The sequence below is a fragment of the Lagopus muta genome, chromosome 1 (genome assembly GCF_023343835.1).
Source record: "Lagopus muta isolate bLagMut1 chromosome 1, bLagMut1 primary, whole genome shotgun sequence".
In the NCBI taxonomy this organism is placed as follows: domain Eukaryota; kingdom Metazoa; phylum Chordata; class Aves; order Galliformes; family Phasianidae; genus Lagopus; species Lagopus muta.
The window spans coordinates 38,255,461-38,273,477 of NC_064433.1; the positions used below are offsets into that span (position 1 = coordinate 38,255,461).

Sequence of the window (18,017 nt, forward strand, 5' to 3'; positions counted from 1 at the left end):
TTTAATGTCCTCTCTGAACTTGCCTGCAGGGTCCAATGGATTTATGACAGGCTGAAGGAAATGTAATTTGTTTGCCAGAAAGCTTGATAAGAAAGATGCAGCAGGAAAACAACTCAAAGGAGGGTGTAAGAGATTGTATTTTTTTGAAGTAAACCAGCCCCTACTTTAAATTACACATTCTTCCATGCAGACAGAATTAGAGGAAAATGGAAATTACACCATCTGCCAGAATCCGTTGGACTCATATCAAAACTGGCTGTAGAATTTGGTCATATTCCTAGTGTTGCTTAAATTTCAGTTGGAGAAGAGTAATACAGAAGTTTAGTGCTTACTAGGTTATACTGAAAACAGGGAAGGAAGACACAAAACTGAAAATAATGTCTGAATCTTTGTCCTAAAATCTTAATCAAGTAACAGCTTAATTACTCAGTATTAGGAGTTCTTAGCTTTCAAATATATTGCTCAGAAGTGTAATGTAACTGGTACTTTCAAACATTTTCTTGCAAAAACAAGTGCCTATTGTATGCAATTATTGCTCTATTTTTCCAAATTATGGAAAGATTATTTTGTTTCAATAAAATGGGAAACAGAACAGTCCCAGTAGTAACGCAAATATTAGCTTACTCCATAATGTAAATGCTTAGTTGACATAAATCATCTCAAACCCACAAGAAGTATGTGAAAGGATTGCAATTAGCACTTGCTGTGGACTTGCTAAAATACTAACGGAAATTTTTTTCAGTAAAGCGTCAAGTTCTATCACATGAACTGTCACTTAGTTTTATTTTATTGATTCCTGTAGTAACTGCTGATTAGAATACAGAATTTGAAGTGCCCAAATCCCAGAGGCTGCAGTGCTCAGAAAGTATTTAGTGCCTTACATTCTGAAGGTTTAGAAGCTGCAGAAGAGAATTAGCCAACTGCTCATCATCCTGTTGTGAATTGATTAAATGTCACTATTTCAGGTAAATTTGTCAGTTAATGATGGGCACATATGAAAGAACCTTCAGTACTGTCTGAATTGAGACCACTCAGAATTGCTATTTCAATAGCAAGAGGATGAAGCTGATGATTTCAGCAGCCTAGTATAGAGAAGATGGAGACAGACTCTTCAAAATGCAGGATGATATAATGAGAGGTAGCACGCAAGTTACAACAGGGGAAACACTGATTCAATCTTAGAAAAATGTTTTCACCATGAAGGTGATGAGAATTTATCAGGTTGCCCAGAGAGGTTGTGGAAGCTTTGTCCTCAGAAAGGGCTTAATCAAATGAAGCAGTGAGCAACTTCGTGTGACTGGGTCTGTTTTGAGCAGAACACTGAATGAGATGGCTTCTAGACCACCTCTCTGATCTAAATTATAATTTGGAGAGGACTAAAGTGTTCACTGTACAAAGAGAAAATAAACATAATAAAGAAACACGTTACCAGGTACTAAAATCTTCCCATCTCCTTTCCTATATGATAATTGAAACAACTGTATTACCAGACCATAGCTTCAAGGGCACATAGGAACTGCATAGCTATGACAGATGGAAAGGAGGATATAATCTGGTTGCACTTCTGGAGGCACAGTGAAATTCAATTCCAGTTGCTTTTTCAGGATGTTTTTGTACCAGCTTAAGGAAATAATTAAACTACTCTTCAAAGATCTTGAAAACACAGCACCTGCAGGGCTTGTAGAAACCGTATTTGTGTCCACTTTTAGTGACTTGAAGTCATAGACTGTGGAGTTAGAATTAACTTTTTCTAAAGGATGTTTTATCAGATAATTGTGTTTGTTAATAATAGGTTGTGCTGGTAAGCATATTACAACTCTTAAAAATACGATGACTCAAATTCATACTGCAGTGCTTTGTTGATGTCTATCATTTACACTACTGCTGTGAAATTAAAGCAACAGTCACTACCAATATTTCTCAGTCATAGGTAGCACTAAACATTGCCATATAACATCAGTGTTTAGAAAAATCCTCCCATTTTCTCATGCTTGATTTTCAACTAATTGTGCAAGAAAAGTTTCCAGTGTAGAGGAGTTGGCTTCAAAGGTAGAAAGGAGGGTAGCAGGGGAATAAATCATTTAAGCACATAATTGATTACTAAGTTAAAACATTAGCCTGATTACTTAGTTTCCCACTATTTACGAGCTGAAGTTATTCTTTTACATGTCATACAGATTTCTCCCTTTGACTGAATAATCAGTAAAATGTAGTAGGCCAAAAATGATATTCTGAGTCCTGTTTGGTCTTCTGTCACTGGCAGCCCTGTAAGCCTTTATCATATAGCAACTAAGCTTCATCTTAAACTAGATATCCTCACTACTCCAATGGGAGGTTTCCTTCAGTAATTCCTTCGTCTCACTGTTAGAAATTAGTTACAAACAACACAAATCAGAATGCCTCAATTTATTATTTTGTCAATGTTATCCTTTAGCTTAAAAAATTGTCTTTCCTCTCTTGAATTTGTTATCGCTCTTTTTAAATGCATCAGAGAATAAGCTTATCCCCATTCTTGTCTTTTGTAAGGCTAAACCAAATTATCTCTTTTGTTTTCTCTGAGAGTTTCTTCCTTCCCATGATCGTCCAAGCAGCCGTTCTCTGCAGCTGTTCCCAATTTAACTCACATGTCTTGAACATGGGTGATCAAACTACTCATATTCCAGATGCGGTCCTGCCAGTTTGTTACACTCACAGCAATACACATTCAAGACAGCTGCAGCTCAGAGAGCTGTTGAGGGGGAAAAAAAAAAAAGAAAAGAAAAGCAGCACATTAATCTGATATCATGTGAAATGTGAAGCAGTAACCAAACAAATCTTTGATGTTATCTGTGTTTATTAAAGGTTGGCTATTTTGTTAGAGACAGGAAATCACTGACTGTGTTAAAGACAGATTATTAAGTAGTGTTTCAAATTCTGTCCTTAATTACTTTTGTACACAATCATTTTAATCAAACTGAATGAGCTTGTGCAGGTGTGATTGAGAACAGAGTTTGTCCTATTAAGCATGTCTTAATCTCTTACAAATAGGTAACGTATTTCAGTGAGTTGGGGATAAACTTATTCTGATTGCCACAATTAAAATAGAAAGCAGACTATCTTGATTTCATGATGGCTGCTTAAATGAACCTAAACTGCAGATACATAGCATTGGAAGAAGTGTCAACAGGGTGTTTTGAGAAAACTGAAAGTCTTCCTTGATGACAAGAGAGATGCAAGTATTATTTTTTAAAGGCAGTGGGCTACAAATAGGTAGATGATACAGGTCCATTCATTAAGATCCCTGTCTAATTTTAGTGAAAATATATTTTATTTACTGTTTGCTTGCCTGGAGAATGATGTGTACTGCAGTACTGCAGAGGACATTTGAGTCATTCATAGGGTTAATATGACCCACAGAAAGAATTAACAGCCAGGAATACAGGGGAAGGCAACTCTGGCAATTGCAATTTCACCTTCCTCTTTTTTTTTTTTTTTTTTTTTAAATAAACCATGATGTTTGAACTAAGCAAAGAGGCATCTACATCAGTAATCCAAAGTATCACACCTTGTGATTGGCTTTGAGGAAAACAAACTTGATGTTTCAGGTGCCCTGTCCATACCTGGACCTCGTTGTTCCCCCAGGAAATGCATGGTTTTGCTTGGAAGCCTTTTACCACTAGACCATCTTCAACCCAGGTGGTCTAAACTTAGCTCCAGAAAAAAGACAGGGCCTTGGCCGTCTTGCACCAAAAACAGGGCTGCTGTGGAAGTGCTGGCTGTTGGCAAGATAGGTGGAGGCCTGTTCGAGGAAGACCTGTTGGTGAGGCCCTGTCCACAGGTTCCTCCTTGGGTTACTCAAGCACAGTCCTTGAGCAGGTGCTTTTTGGCCCAACACTTCCACTGGCAAATAACTACCTTTCTTATGTAAGCAGAACTTCAACTGTTCGAAATCCATAGTCCTCTGTAGAATTTCTGCTGTCACTTTGAATAATTAGAATCACTGATGTTTTTACTAAATCAAACATTAAATTGATGAATATAGTCAGTAAAGCAGTTTCTTTGTAATGTGTTTTCTATCAAATCAAATTTATTTTACATCATATTTGAGCTTTCAAGTCTGAAGTAAGATAAAAGAAACGTTTCATGCTTCTTAGATCTGTTATTTCAGGCTGCCTGTGAAGTTAAGAAAACCTCATTGCATTTACATTTGGTTTGTGTTTCTATGGTCTTTCTACAAATTAAATCAAACATTTTTTAATTATTGGTGTTATGTGATATTACTTCTTCAGTATTTTTAGCTTGAGACTAGATTTTGATGCTATTTTTTATGTCAGAAACTGGATTTTGTGCTGTGGTTCATCCCGCCAATTGGATTCTAAAGTTTGAAATGGGAATCTTTGCAAGTATCTCTTCTCATGGCATTTTTTTAACATCTCCTGATTATAGCTGTATCAGGTATTTGAAAATGAGGAAAACAAACAAACAAACAAACAAACAAAAAATATGAAGAACAGAAATCATAGAATCATGGAATCATAGAATCACAAGGTTGGAAACGGCCTATAAGATCATCCAGTCCAACCGTCTCCTCATCACCATTGCCACCACTAGTACTAAACCATATCGCGCAGCACGTCATCCAGACAATGTACTTTAATTGCTGTTTGGTATAACTCTGGAAAGTTTGATTTGACCTGAGTTGAACAAGTGAAAACTTTTACTCATTGTCATATTAGGTGAATAGATGCTCTCATTCTGAAGTTTTCTTTACTTACCTCACTCTTTACTTATCTGTGCTCTTTTACCTATAGGGGAATCCAACTCTTTTAACATGAGCAAATATATACCATATAGTCAGTAGTGATTTTTGTATTAGTCTTTGTTGACTGTACAGACAATGCTATCTGACAGAGGGTAGTCCAAATCACTGAAGTTCTGTGCTTATCTTTCTCCGCATTCTCTAGATTGAGAAGTGCAAATGTTGGATACTGGTGTCTAGTGAGGATCCAGATCGATTAATCCCTTTTTTAGTTACAGAAAGGCAAATAATTAAGAATAGATCCTTTCAATCCTCTCTTAGAAAATAGCGTACATAAGGCTCTTGGTCAGTCAGAGAGGGGTTTACATCCCCTGTCTGGGCTAATGCAGTGATTGATGGAAGAACAGTTACACAATCAGGCATGCAATGCCATAAGGTCAGAAGGTGAAAAAGATCCTTTTCTACTTCTACACAGAAGTGGACTGATGTGAAGTCCATATACATTTACAGATGTGGCTAGAAATGTTTGAACTGTTCTCAACTAGCTGAGGGCCCTTAGTGCAAGACCAATAGAAGCCTGCACGTTTCTAGTGTTCCTCTTAATGTCAGCCTTTCTCTGTCTCTAGTGCTTGTAGCATAGTTTTTTGAGATTAATGAAAAGAGTGCAGAACATTTTGATTATCTTTACTATTATTGTAAGTGTCTTTTTCTGAGATGTGATTTTGGGCTGACCTTTTGTCCTGGGCTGATCCAGCACTATGTGTCATCATAAAGCCCAGACAGAGCTTTCATGATCTGTCAAAGTTACATTCAGTGAAAGCAGATGTGTCCCTCATTCATTTTGATGATTTGAAGCAAGACAGGAAAGCAGGTGGGGCTGTGGGATTTCAGTTTATTACTGAGATCACTGTCCTCACACAGTAGATGTAAAATCACATTCAGGGTCAATAGGACATGTTTGACCTTGAACTGTGTGCTGCATATGTGTTTCCAGTAGTGTGAAAAGGGAAATAGGAGACGAGAAGCAAAAACTGTTTTTGGAGGACTGTTGTTTATTTCCCAAATCTCCAAAGTGCAGAAAGAGATAAGGAGTGCACATTTCTGTTCTTAAGGTCAGAGTTAAATGACTGAAAGGATTACAATCAACAGATCTCAGCATGACAGAACTTGCTCCATTGTATATACATATATCTGTTCCCTCAGTTATTGCCATGAATTACTGAAAAAATCTGTGCAATATGTAATGAAGAAAACATTAACAAGAAGGTAATTTTATGACACAAATTGTCGTAGAATTATTTTGAGTGATAAGTTAAATGCTTGTGTGTTGACAGTTTAGTTGGTCATTAGAAACACAGTTGTGAATTTTAAGACTTGAGCTATAAATGTAATGCTTTAAAATTGAGACATAAATATTTCACCAGTCTTTCAAGGAATCAGAAGACTGAGTGTGTTATTCATGTCAGAAAAACTGGAGAAAATTCAATGGTAACTGAAGAATGTTTTCCATTTTATTTTGAGAAGTAGCTGGTATTATCTTTAGTTGCATTCTTTTACTGTATACAAATGTGGTACAGGTTGCTATTTAATGTCATCATGATTGAATAGCACATGGGTAGGAGAGATCACAGAATCACAGAACAGCTTAGGTTGGAAGGGACCTTGAAGATCATCTAGTTATGCTACAGTTCTTCATTAGGAAGAGATATAATTGTTATGTTCTATATTATAATCTATGTATTAGTGTATTCTTGCTACTTACAATTATGCAGTGGCAAATAACTGTATCCACTGTATCCAAAGTGTACCCATTATAGTTTAGCCATTAGCCCATTTACCCATTATAGTTGATACCCATTATAGTTGATATCCACAGAAATATGCCATTACAGAAAATGTGGGCTATATGTTAGTAAGTAAATGGAATCACTTTTTATTATTCCATTTCCCCAGTTATATAAGGAGCATTATCGAAAGAAGCTGCACATGGATTTAAATATCTAAGCCAGATTTCCATTCCATTCTTGCCTAAGCTTCTTCACACATGGCCTATCTCACTTAGTATTTCAGCAATGAAATACAAGTTTTCATTTCCCTTATATATGTCTTACCATGTGACTTAACAGATTTAAATGGATTTTGCCTATATCTGGTTGACTCCTGCAAAGAAAAAGAAAGGAAACAAAATGGTTCCAAACTTCTCAGCTTAAGCTCCTGAGTTGTTTTTGAAGAGACAGAGTTGCAAATTTGTCTAACTGGAGTCAAACTAATTCAGTAAGAATGTGACATTCATGGTTTTTTTCTCCGTATGTCTTTACCTAGGATGTATATCGAGATATAATTTTAGTTTGAGCTGCAGCTACTGTTTGTTTCCATTGATATCTGTATGACAGATGATAATAATCCATCTTCTTGCTTGTTTTCAGAACTCTTTCAGAAAATGACAGTACCTCTTTACCACCTGCTGATTCCTGCACCAGTCCTACTAAAATGGATTTGTCATTCAGTAAGACTGCCAAACAGTGCCTAGAGGAGATATCTGGTAAGTGACAAAAAGTCAGAAAAAGCCTCAATTTTGGAATTCTGTGCTTCTTTGTTTATATATATTTTTTTCTTACCAGGAGTTTTACAGCCACTGAAATAATATTTCTGACTTCTATTCGTGAGTGGCTTTAAGTATATAGAAAATTTGGATCATACACAGTTACTGTTTCACATGTAAAACTGAACAAAATAGAACAGTTCAATTTGAAAGGACCTTCAAATATCACTATGACCTCTTCAGGACTATCCAAACATGAATTAAAGCATGTTACTGAGGGCATTGTCCAAATGTCTCTTGGACATTGATGGGCATGGGGCCTCAACGACCTCTCTAGGAAGCCTGTTCCAGCATTCAACCATCCTCATCATAAAGAATTTTTTCCTTCTGTCTTATCTGATCCTCCCCTGCCACCCACAAATTCTGTCATTGGTTACCAGTTCCTTGACTGAACTGATTCCTTCTGTTCTGTTCTGCTCCTTCATCGTTGCAGAAAATGGACTTTCATAAGTGAGGGTTCCAAGTCATTGTTACTTTTAGAGTCATACTTAATGCTTCAGAACAGCCATGGGAATTATACTTAGGATGTTTGATATCATGTTGCATTTAAGACCTTCAAATTAAGTCATAACACCAGAATTGAAACATTAATGACATAAGATTATCTTTTTCTTTTTTAAATGAACAATAATGAATTTATTTAATAAATAAGAAAATGAGCAAGTCCTTATTATTGTACCTGTATTTTAAGTTACTGCTAGAACTAATCTGGTACAGGTTCTGCTCTGCAATTCCTTGTAAAACTGGAGTAAAGGCTTTATTTCCCTTGTTAGGTTACAAATGTGAGGGATTTTTTTTAAAAAAAATCATATTGAAATAGCTCCTTTGAAGTCAACAGAGACCTATTGATTTACATTAGCCCATGATCTGGCCATGACTGCCTACGGATGCAAAAGCAATGTGTGTCATAGCTGACTTCTTCATCAGGACTGAAGCGCATTGCAGACTTGTGTGGGAGTACTTTCAAAAGGACTCTTTGACAGAGTTGTCCTTTTTTTTTTTTTATTCTCAGTATCCCTTTTACAAGAATAAAAGGTGAAATCCTGTCCCTGTGGATTCAATTTTAGTTTTGCCATTTTACTCCAAATTTTTAACACTCGAATAAATTTAGAACGAGTCATTCATTTCTTACACAGGATATAAGTCACTTTAAAATACTCATTTGACACATCAGTCTAAAATTATCTCTGTACCAGAAGGGAAATCAGATGCCCAGGATTTGTGGGACTGCCTTGGCATTTAGCTGATTCATACTGACATTGAGCTTTTGTCCTGGTTTGTCTTACTGCTTTCAAAACTTCTGTAAGTCTAACATCCCTTATTTTATAAGAAATATGTCACCCTGAAGCTTGATAAAGTGTTCCCTGCAGGTGACAAGGACCTGTTAAAGTTATTTTACAGTAGTAATTCTTAAAGTAAAAAAAAAATAAAATAAAATAAAAAGAAGATTCTGAATTAATCCAGAAGTCAGATTCTTTGGTCTTGTAAGTATGAAGAGTGTAAATTGAAACATTTAATGCAATTCAGAGGTTGCTTCAAGGAATTATCTACTGAGATTATTAAAAAAAAAAATCAGTTCAGTACTTGCTGAAATGATCAAAAAGGATATCATGTCTCCTGGCCTTTTACTGTTCTGAACAGAAGTGGAACAGTATCAAAAAGAAGAAAAAAAGCATAAAGGGCACTAGGCATCAGAGATGTTTCTAAGCTGATTATTCAGACTTTGGCATTAGCAGTTGATTGATGTAACAGGCAGCAAAGCAGAATCACTGGGAAAATATGGTTCAGGGCTTTTGTGCAGCGGAAAACAGATGTGTGTCACCTGTAATTGGCTTGTAACAGCATAAATGGCTCAGATGCTGCATTTGCTGAATACATATTTGTCTGCTTGGTGAACTACCACCAAGGCATTGGTGACTCTGCCATTGGTGAACCTGCATGAAAAAAAAAGCTCTTTCAAGTGGCTAATGTCTTTCTCAGAAACCTTCCACTGTTGCTGTGTATGAGCACATTTTCTATATCATCTCAGGTTTCTTTTTGTAAATTGGTAGCCATATGCACTAGCACAATTTATTTGTAGGCAAAAAAGATCAATGAAAATCATGCAGGAGACTGAGCATCTGGAAACCACTGACAGGCTATAGGAGAAGGTTCATGAAGTGCCGTCCCACCTATTTTATATCTTATAATTCATCAGTCTTTACGGTTTTTTATGGTGCCAACTATTGATAAGGCCAAAATATTAAAGACAAAGATATCTTAATCCATATAATTGTATAAACTGTTTCATTACTTTCATTATAATTACATTCTCCTGTTCATTATTGCTCACTGGTTGAACGTTACTGTCTGTTAACTAGCCAAGCAGGTCATATTGGAGTTCCTAATCTACTTCAGGGTAAAATCAGCCGATCAGTCTTAAACATCTCCATAATATAGGCAAAATTTGGATGAGAACAAAATGATTAAAATTCTTAAAATAAAATGAATTTCTTTGTTCCACTGGTGAAATGTGTCAGTCATGGCTCTGTTTTCTGTGCCTAGCAATGTAGTTCACAGCCTTTCCTCAACAGTGGTGATAAGAGAAAGTAGAGAGGAAAAGTGAGAAGCTCTAGAGGTAGTTTCCAGCTTTTCTCTGCTTCATATTCCTCTCAGTTTCTAAGGCAGTTGGTTTCTTTAAACGGCATTCCTCTCTTCCATCGCAGAGATGTTCAAGGATGGCACACAGTCAGAGTGTAGCTGGCTTTTTCCACTTATGAGGGCTGCTCTGAAGTAATGCCTCCTATTTTCTTATATTGGCCCATGACCTCAGAGGCGGAGGTTGGTGATATGGCAGTAGAGGTTGAACCTTCCAACCAATATTCCATTCCGTGTTGTTGCCATATAAGAGATGTCAGCAGAGGGGCTGTCTGACAAAATAGTGTCTGACATGGAAGTATGTATAAAGCAAAGGCATGTCTCTGAATTCCTTTGTGTGGAAAAAATTGCACCCATTGACATGGATTGATGATTGCATCAGTTATGGAGATCAACCAGTGGATATGAGCACAATGAGGCAATGGATGGTGTGTTTCAGTAGTGACAGCAACAGTGGGTCACTTCTGCTGGTGCAGATTTTTATGAGTGCAGGATGCAGGCTTTTGTTCATGGCTGGTGAACATGCACAGGTAATGGGGGTGATTGTTTGAAAAACAGTGTTTTTGCTGTATCAGTTTTTTGTGCTTTTTGTAGATGCTGAAGTTTCCATGGCAATAAAAAGGAGGTATTACTTTTGGAGCACCCTACCTATTTCTAGCCTGCTATTGGGCAAGTGATGATTTGATTTTACTTGTAGAGCCATGGGACAGGAGGCTGGTGCTGGAAGGTAAAGGAGATAGTAAGGCTGGTGCAGACATGAACTCTCAACAGTTACCTTGTTAATTCGAATAGTCACTTTCTTCTTTGGTTGTCCCCAGCCTGATGCCATAGCTAACTCACCATATGTCTTATGCCTAAAGCCAGTTCTGCCTCTTGGTAGAGCTACTGTAAGCCTGGGTTTCTCCACAGTTCCTCCATCTCTGCTGGGAATGTGTTCCACCTGTGATCCCAAGTGCTTCAGAATTTTTCCCTCTTTTCTTTTTGGTGAGAATTCTCAGCAGAGCACTCCCAGATGTTTCGATGGTCGACATGCAGATCAGCAGCACAGCACACATGCAGTATGTGTAGCACCTCCTGCACACTTTGGGGGCAATATTTCTGTATGTAGTATCTGTAACATTTATCAGTTTCAGCAGAAAATTTATTGAAGAAGGATGTCAGTAAGTTAATTAAAAGTGGTACATATCTGTGACTACAAAGTGTGATTTCATGAAATCAGTGATAATATTTTATTTTAGCGTTAATCAGAGTTTAAAGCAAAATGTTTAATTAAATAATTATTCATGAATTTGCAAATATTGGCAAATTATAAAAAAATCTGAAGGATGAAATGACAGTAATTTAGTTTGAGTTATGTGCTAATATCAATGACAGTATTCTCATAACAGTATTCAATTTTCAAGCTTTTATGTTACTGTGCTTCTTTTGTGCTCTGAAATAGAAATAAAGAAAAGAGAAGAATAGAGAAATGGGGGAAAAAAAAGAAATAATAGTTATGGAAATAGTTTACCAATTTTTTTTTCAAGTAAGCTTCACTGAAGAGACTCATAATGTTATGCATTTGCAGATCTATTACATAATTCATTTGAACAACTGCTAATGATGTGCAGGGGCTTCAGAGAACATCTTATCTGACAGCAAAAGTTGTCCCAAGTCTATTAATGGTTAAAATCATTTCTATAATTCCTTTTATGAAAGAGATGGTAAATACAGTGTCATGCATTACAGTGACTGTGATGGAGTGGGGAAATTCCCTGTGCTGTTCTTTATTTAACCATGTTACCGTGCGCTGGGTGGGGAACACACTGAACTGCAGGGTGGTTGGGGAATAATGCTCTGTCATGGCATTTGCTTTCTTCTGGTCTCCCATACTGTGCGGTTGGTTTAGAAAGATTTATTTATTCATTGTTACAGTTTAAAATGGAGGTATGAGCTTTATAAAAGTGTTTTTCAATAAAGAAAACCAAGAATTTCCACACTGCAGTTTTATGTTTTGTCAAATAACAGACTGCAGAGAGGTGTGGTAAAGCAGGAGGATAAATCCAGAACTCTTTGCACTGACAATTTGGTCAAAATGTACATGTGCATTTGCTCTATCTAAGGATAGATCTGTATACCAAATGAGGCAGTGGGATTCATAGGAGAAAAGTTCGTGTACTCTTACAATTGAGGGCTGTAGTGTAATGTTTGTATACATGAGGGCTGAATGAAGGTTGTGTGAGTAAACCAAATGCCTCCATATCCCCATGTTTCTCTCACTGTGTTTTTAATGCACAGAAGGAAAGGGTAGCTGTCAGCTATGCTCCTGGGGCCACCACAGAGCCCAGCTGTCATTTTTATTCTGGACTTTGTCCCATGCTGCAGCTGGGATGCAGTGGGTAGCTCTGAGGACTAAATATGCCAGGCCAGTTTTGGTGCTTCTGTGTCCGGTGTGTCTGTGCAAAGAGCTGAGTGCTTCTCTAGGAGAGCAATGCTTGGTGCTGCCCACAGAGCTGGAGCCCCACTGAGAGCATCCCCACCAGCTGCTGCTGCTGGTGTTCACAAACACGACTGCAGAAACCACCAAGGGCGTATGTGCCACTAAGCCGAGCAGACCATGGGAATTATGTCAATGGTGCAACCCTCCAGGTGTTGCTTTTCAGACTTCACATGTGAGAATTAATCATACCAGGGTGACAGTTTTCTTCTGGTCCCATGACTCTGTGGGTTAGGTGGGGGGTAGGAGTAGGCTCTCTTCTTGACGCTGTCTTTCTAGGAATGTGTCAGTGATTCAGTGTGGAAACTCTCATTGCTTGAGACTGCTGACTCTTCTCTCAGTTCTGTGTTTATGAGGGTTACTCAGGAAAAAATGCAGTTTTCCTTCAACATTTTTTAAGGAGTTTCTCCCCCTGTTCTTTTATTTTTCTAATGTTTTAAAAACTGCACTGAGAAAGAGAAATGCAAGGAATGCACTGAGGCTTCTCTTTATATGCTCTTATTCCTGTAGAGAATCTGAATACTTGATAATTCTTAGAGTGGCATTTTCAAAGGTTACCTCCCTGTCAAAGCTTCCCTTGGTAGGGATATGAGAGAAGCGATATATTGTTACATAAAAAAATCATCTTTGAAGATTTCTACATAATGTTTTATGACACCAATTGCTCTTAGATAAGGACATTTGTATATAGAAATTAGGAGTTTTTTTGTTTATCCTTCTACCATTTCTGGAGCTTACATCTTTTTCCCTGTGAGAAAAGGTATATATTAAAATGTAAAGTCTTCTTTTCCTCTTGATGTTTTATTTAAAAACCACATTTAGAATTGAACAACTTAGTTCAGACATGACATTGAGTTTCTTTATATGAAAATTACTATTCCATTTAATAGGATTTCTTCAGAAGATTGTGAAACAATAATTTAATCACAGCTTTTTAATTCCATACTAGAGTCTGAACCTCACAGAGATGCAAACAAGGTATATTTTAAGAGTAAAGAAACAAAATATTTCCTTCTATAAATCATGCTGGGTAGTTGCTGTTGTATTCTATTTATTAGCTTCCTTATAATCTTAAATTACATTTTCTAATTTATAAAAGAAATTGCAAGGCTCGAGGTCCATTTGCAAATCTGCTTTTAGCTTCCTGCACAAGGACTGGCAGTGATATGGAAGAAATAGTTCATCATCCTTACCTTTCTGGGAGAATACTAGCATTTGCACAGAGCTAGCTCTGTGACTGTAGCATCCCGTTCAGGTGGAGCTTTGTCTTGAAACCTGTGGCACTGTAAACTGGGCAGAGGCTTCTGTGTCTCCGGTTTAATTCACCAGGATGTTTGCTGCCATGGCAGCCAGCAGCATTCGCTGCAGTAGCAGAGAAGAGTCATATATCTGGGAATGCAGGTTGAATACTAAAATGCAAGGAGGCTTGTGCAGAGCTTTGCTTCAGTGGTTAATTTTGGCTCTTTATTGAGCTCTGACGTGGAGGCTGTACTTGCAGTTCTGTGTCAGCCCATCTGAAGTGAAGAGCCGTGCGCTGGGATCAGTCATGATCTGGTGAGAGAGGGAAAAACGCCTGAGATAGCACTTGTGCCTACTTTGGATTTCAGAGTGCAGCAGCCGTAGACAGAGATGCAGGCCCACCACTCCGATGAGACCAGTGATTGGATGGAGAGGGGAAAACACGGTTGGCTTTTGGGATTACTTCTGTGCTGGAGCAGAGTGTTTGATCAACTCTCTTCTGCTTGAGAGAAATCCAAGTGAAAATGACTGTAAGTACTGCAGATTAATGTGACAGGAGAGAAGTGGCTTAGCAGAGACAGCAGCGTAATTTTAAAGAAAATGACTGTGCCTGTCTAGTCATTTACAGTGTGTACTGTGCATGTTTGAGCTGTGCTTTTCATTGCACGTGAAAGGATGTGCTCCCTGGGATGTGCAGTGTGTGATGCTGCAAGGGTCACCTCCAGACCGTGCTGAAGAACTGAACTGCTGCCCATCTCGGGAATATGAAATCTGACTGAGGCAAAGCACAGCTGGGAAGATGCAGCGATCTGCTGAACTGTCAGTGTTTAAAGGCAAGGAGGTTAGGAGAGGGTGTGTTCGTCTTCAGAAGCAGAAGTCTCTAACCAACCTCACGCTCATCAGCGAAGGGGAGAAGAGGCGACACTCATATAGGGAAAACTGGTTTGGAAACGCCTCCAAGTCCAGCCAGAGTTACCATCAGCAGGAGGCAGAAGCTGAGAGGAAAGGCTTGCTTTCCAAGGCACTCTCACGCTCAGTGCACTCCCTCTGTCAGCCTGGCCTCACCGCACCCCAAGCATTTCAAGCGCTACCATCTGCTGGAAGCAGGACTTTCAAGAGGTCTGGAGACCGTTGTACAGATGAAGGCTTTGGGATCGATAATCAGGAGAGGGGGAAATCAGATGATGAAAATGTATCCTGCACAGCTCATTTTGCTAGCAGGAACTGGGCAGAGGAGGAGGAGGAAGGCTGCTTGCGTGAAGGAACTGCACATCTGGATGAAGATGTCATAATAACGATGCTGGGGGACTTAGAACAGGTCCTTTATACTGATATTTTGGGTAAGTTCATGTTGTCTTCAAATCAGGAGACCTGTGAACTAGCACATTTCTGAACAGAGCAGATTTTTGATCTTGACAGTGATTTCATGAGACAGAATTGGGTTTGTTTGCAGTAGTATGCAAAAACAGGGTCTGGTCACTTTTTCCTTGTTTGCTTACTCTTATATCTAAAGACTGTGAAATGAAGACAATTGTCCAAATCATTTTTGATGGGTGCATGGGCAGCAATAATGTGTGAATAATTGAGCGTAGTTTTCTTAAGCTGTTGGAAAAAGATAAGGTGAAACACTTAGGTACTATTAGTTCACTCTAAAATTAATCTCATGGCATTCGCTCCCATGAGTTTTAAACCAAACCTTGAATTCAAGATTCCAATTTATAGCAAATGTGTCTTATAGCAAATGGCCTATGTACAAACTGTCCATTACTGCTGTTCCCTTCCCTCTGTTGATAATTTCATCCATATATGAGGAACTGTTAGTGCCAGGGTTTTACAGTTTTGCTGTATCAGTGCATGCCAGAGAGCATTTGAAATCCACTGCCATAGGTTCTTCAAAAGGCTTCTGTATTACTGGCTTTACTTTTCATCTCTCAGTGCTCAAAGTGTTCATTTCTAGAGCTTTGTTCTTTAGCCCGTCAAATGGTTGAAATGTCTTCTTCCTTTTCCAAGGTCACCCAGCATGCACCTGGCCTGGAGGCTCTTTTCTGTTGGGTGTGCTAGCCTTGATTATGTTTAAACTTAGGACAAAATGTTTGCTGTACATGTAGAAAGCTATCATCTCCAAATGACAATGAAACAAGCGCTCTCTTTTTATGATTAACCTGGTAGACTATAGCTGTATTCTAGAAGAGATTTCTTCTAGAGATTAGAAGCTTGTTAGCAAAGGCAGCTGAACTCTTCACCTTCTCCAGCTTCTCTTCACCTATCCTTGAGCAAATCTCTCTTCTCTGTGAGCCTCAGTTTCCCCATCTGCAGAATGACACTGGTACTCTCATTTGTGAATGAAGTTTATGTCTAAGAGTAAAAATTCTCTGCTGTTTATATTTGAATCCTTTAGTGAAAATCACAAAATTAATGCAATTATTATTCTCTCATTATCTGCTTTGGGCTGTAATTATGTACACTCAAGTACCAAAATGATTCTGAACGCTATTTTTAAATGTTCAATGTGGGTAAGATTGAGAATAGTAAATGTAAAAGTTTAACCTAGGTGATCCTTAATTTCTGTAAGGTGCTTTATTTTGTCTCCTATGTGTGTATTTCACACAATGGAAGAACAAACAGTGTTTCTTAGAAACTTACTGAGAGAAGCTGTAACATTTCACTACTAACAGGCAAGAATTTGGGAGGCAAATTTTTGGAATGTTTATGTTTAATACCAATGAGGAATCTACAAGTAATTTAAGGAGATTACATCCATGAGGTCAGTAAAATATCTACATCCAACTTCCTTGTAAGAGGAACAGTATTTTGAAAGAAAGTTTCAGAATGCCCTGGTTTTAGTCATTCTTATCCCAGTCTTTTTGTGCATGAAGCAGAATGATTTTTCTTGTGTGCAAAGCAGAGTACTTGAGATTACAAACCATTTCTGATATGTGAGGGCATGCAAATATAGGTAGACTGCATGATGGCAGTGCCTATTATTATAACTGGATGTCAGGAGGAATTTGGGATCCCTTTGAACCTATCCGTTGTGTCCCAGTCCTTCTGCAATAAGCACATAGTGGCTGTTCTGGCAAACAAGGTATAGCTAGCTTTCAGAATAATGTCTCCACCAGCCCTATGGTCTTCTGTGTGGAAGACTTTATGTACATTAGCAGCAACAGGAAAGTCCTGAAAATGTAGATAATGTCAGGTTCAAGTCAGGTCTGAGAGTCTCACACTCACCACAGAAAATTTTTCAAGTATTGTGGTCAGTTGTTTATTCTTTTTGACTTATTAATGAGGGATACAGCATAAGCCCATCAGTCCATTCTTAAGAGAAAGAAAAAATAATAGTTATTTGTAAAACAGTATCTATGATAATGGAGATTTCTAACTGGATCATAACTGGAATGTTATGATCTTAAAATACTATATAGTGCTATGTAAGTGCTCATAGCACTGCATAGTATTTTAAGATCATAACATTCATAACGTTCCAGTTCTATCTCTTTTAGAAAAAGTATTTTTGATATTACCCCTGTGTGACTGAGACATCAGAAGAGATTAAATCTCAAAATTTCCACCTTTCCAGGGGATAAGAGTGCTACTTTTTATGATGTTATCTGTCTGAAGATGAGACGTTCTCTGTGAAAATATATTTTGGCAGTTTGCCATATAAACATACTTTTTTTCTTTTGCTATTGCAATTGCACCTGAAGGCTTTGTTATACTAGTTATTGTGCAATATATATTAAAAAAGACAGTTATTGTCATTGTTGCTGCAAGAATTTGCAGAGTTAGCATACAGCAAAGGACAACTGGCAAGGATGAACAAGGAAGGAAAAGACAAAGATATTGTATGTGCAGATTATATTCAGTTCCTCAAATAAATACAGAGGTAAATGATTGCTTTGCCTTAATTCTGCCTGCCTACACTCTGAGATTTATCTTTCTGTGTTAACAGAATATTGTCTCATACCACCAAGCTTATGATTCACTTTTGGTTTGAGGCAAGGTAGGGAACAGGCCTGGAGTTTCCCCCATGTAAGTATTGTGGCAGGAAGATTCACTTTCACTCCTGAAAGTAAATTTAAGTGCATTTGCCAGAGGGACAAAGAGCAATGGCAGTGAAGAACTGTGTGCATCTGCCTGGAGGCTGTCCTGGACAGTCAGCCTGAGCTCTGTCTGGGCTTTCAACAGCAGGCTCAGTCTAACAGGATGATCTCCAGCACAGCTTTGGCATGAAATCTTCTGCCTCACAGGATTTTCCAGTATGGCACAGAAACCTCTGCAAATAGTACATGGGATCCATGCATATACTGATCAGCAAGGTGCTTGAC

At 38.1% G+C, this 18,017-nt stretch overlaps 1 protein-coding gene across 11 annotated transcripts in view; it reads left to right on the forward strand.

The window, feature by feature from the left end:
* The window catches only part of NAV3 (neuron navigator 3), a 523,919-nt gene that overhangs the window by 403,804 nt on the left and 102,098 nt on the right, over window positions 1-18,017 (forward strand). For all 11 annotated transcript variants that reach the window (XM_048934384.1, XM_048934394.1, XM_048934333.1 and 8 more), the window contains one exon: window positions 7,165-7,280. In XM_048934384.1, coding sequence (XP_048790341.1) covers window positions 7,165-7,280 — 116 coding nt within the window. The remainder of the gene's footprint in view (window positions 1-7,164; window positions 7,281-18,017) is intronic.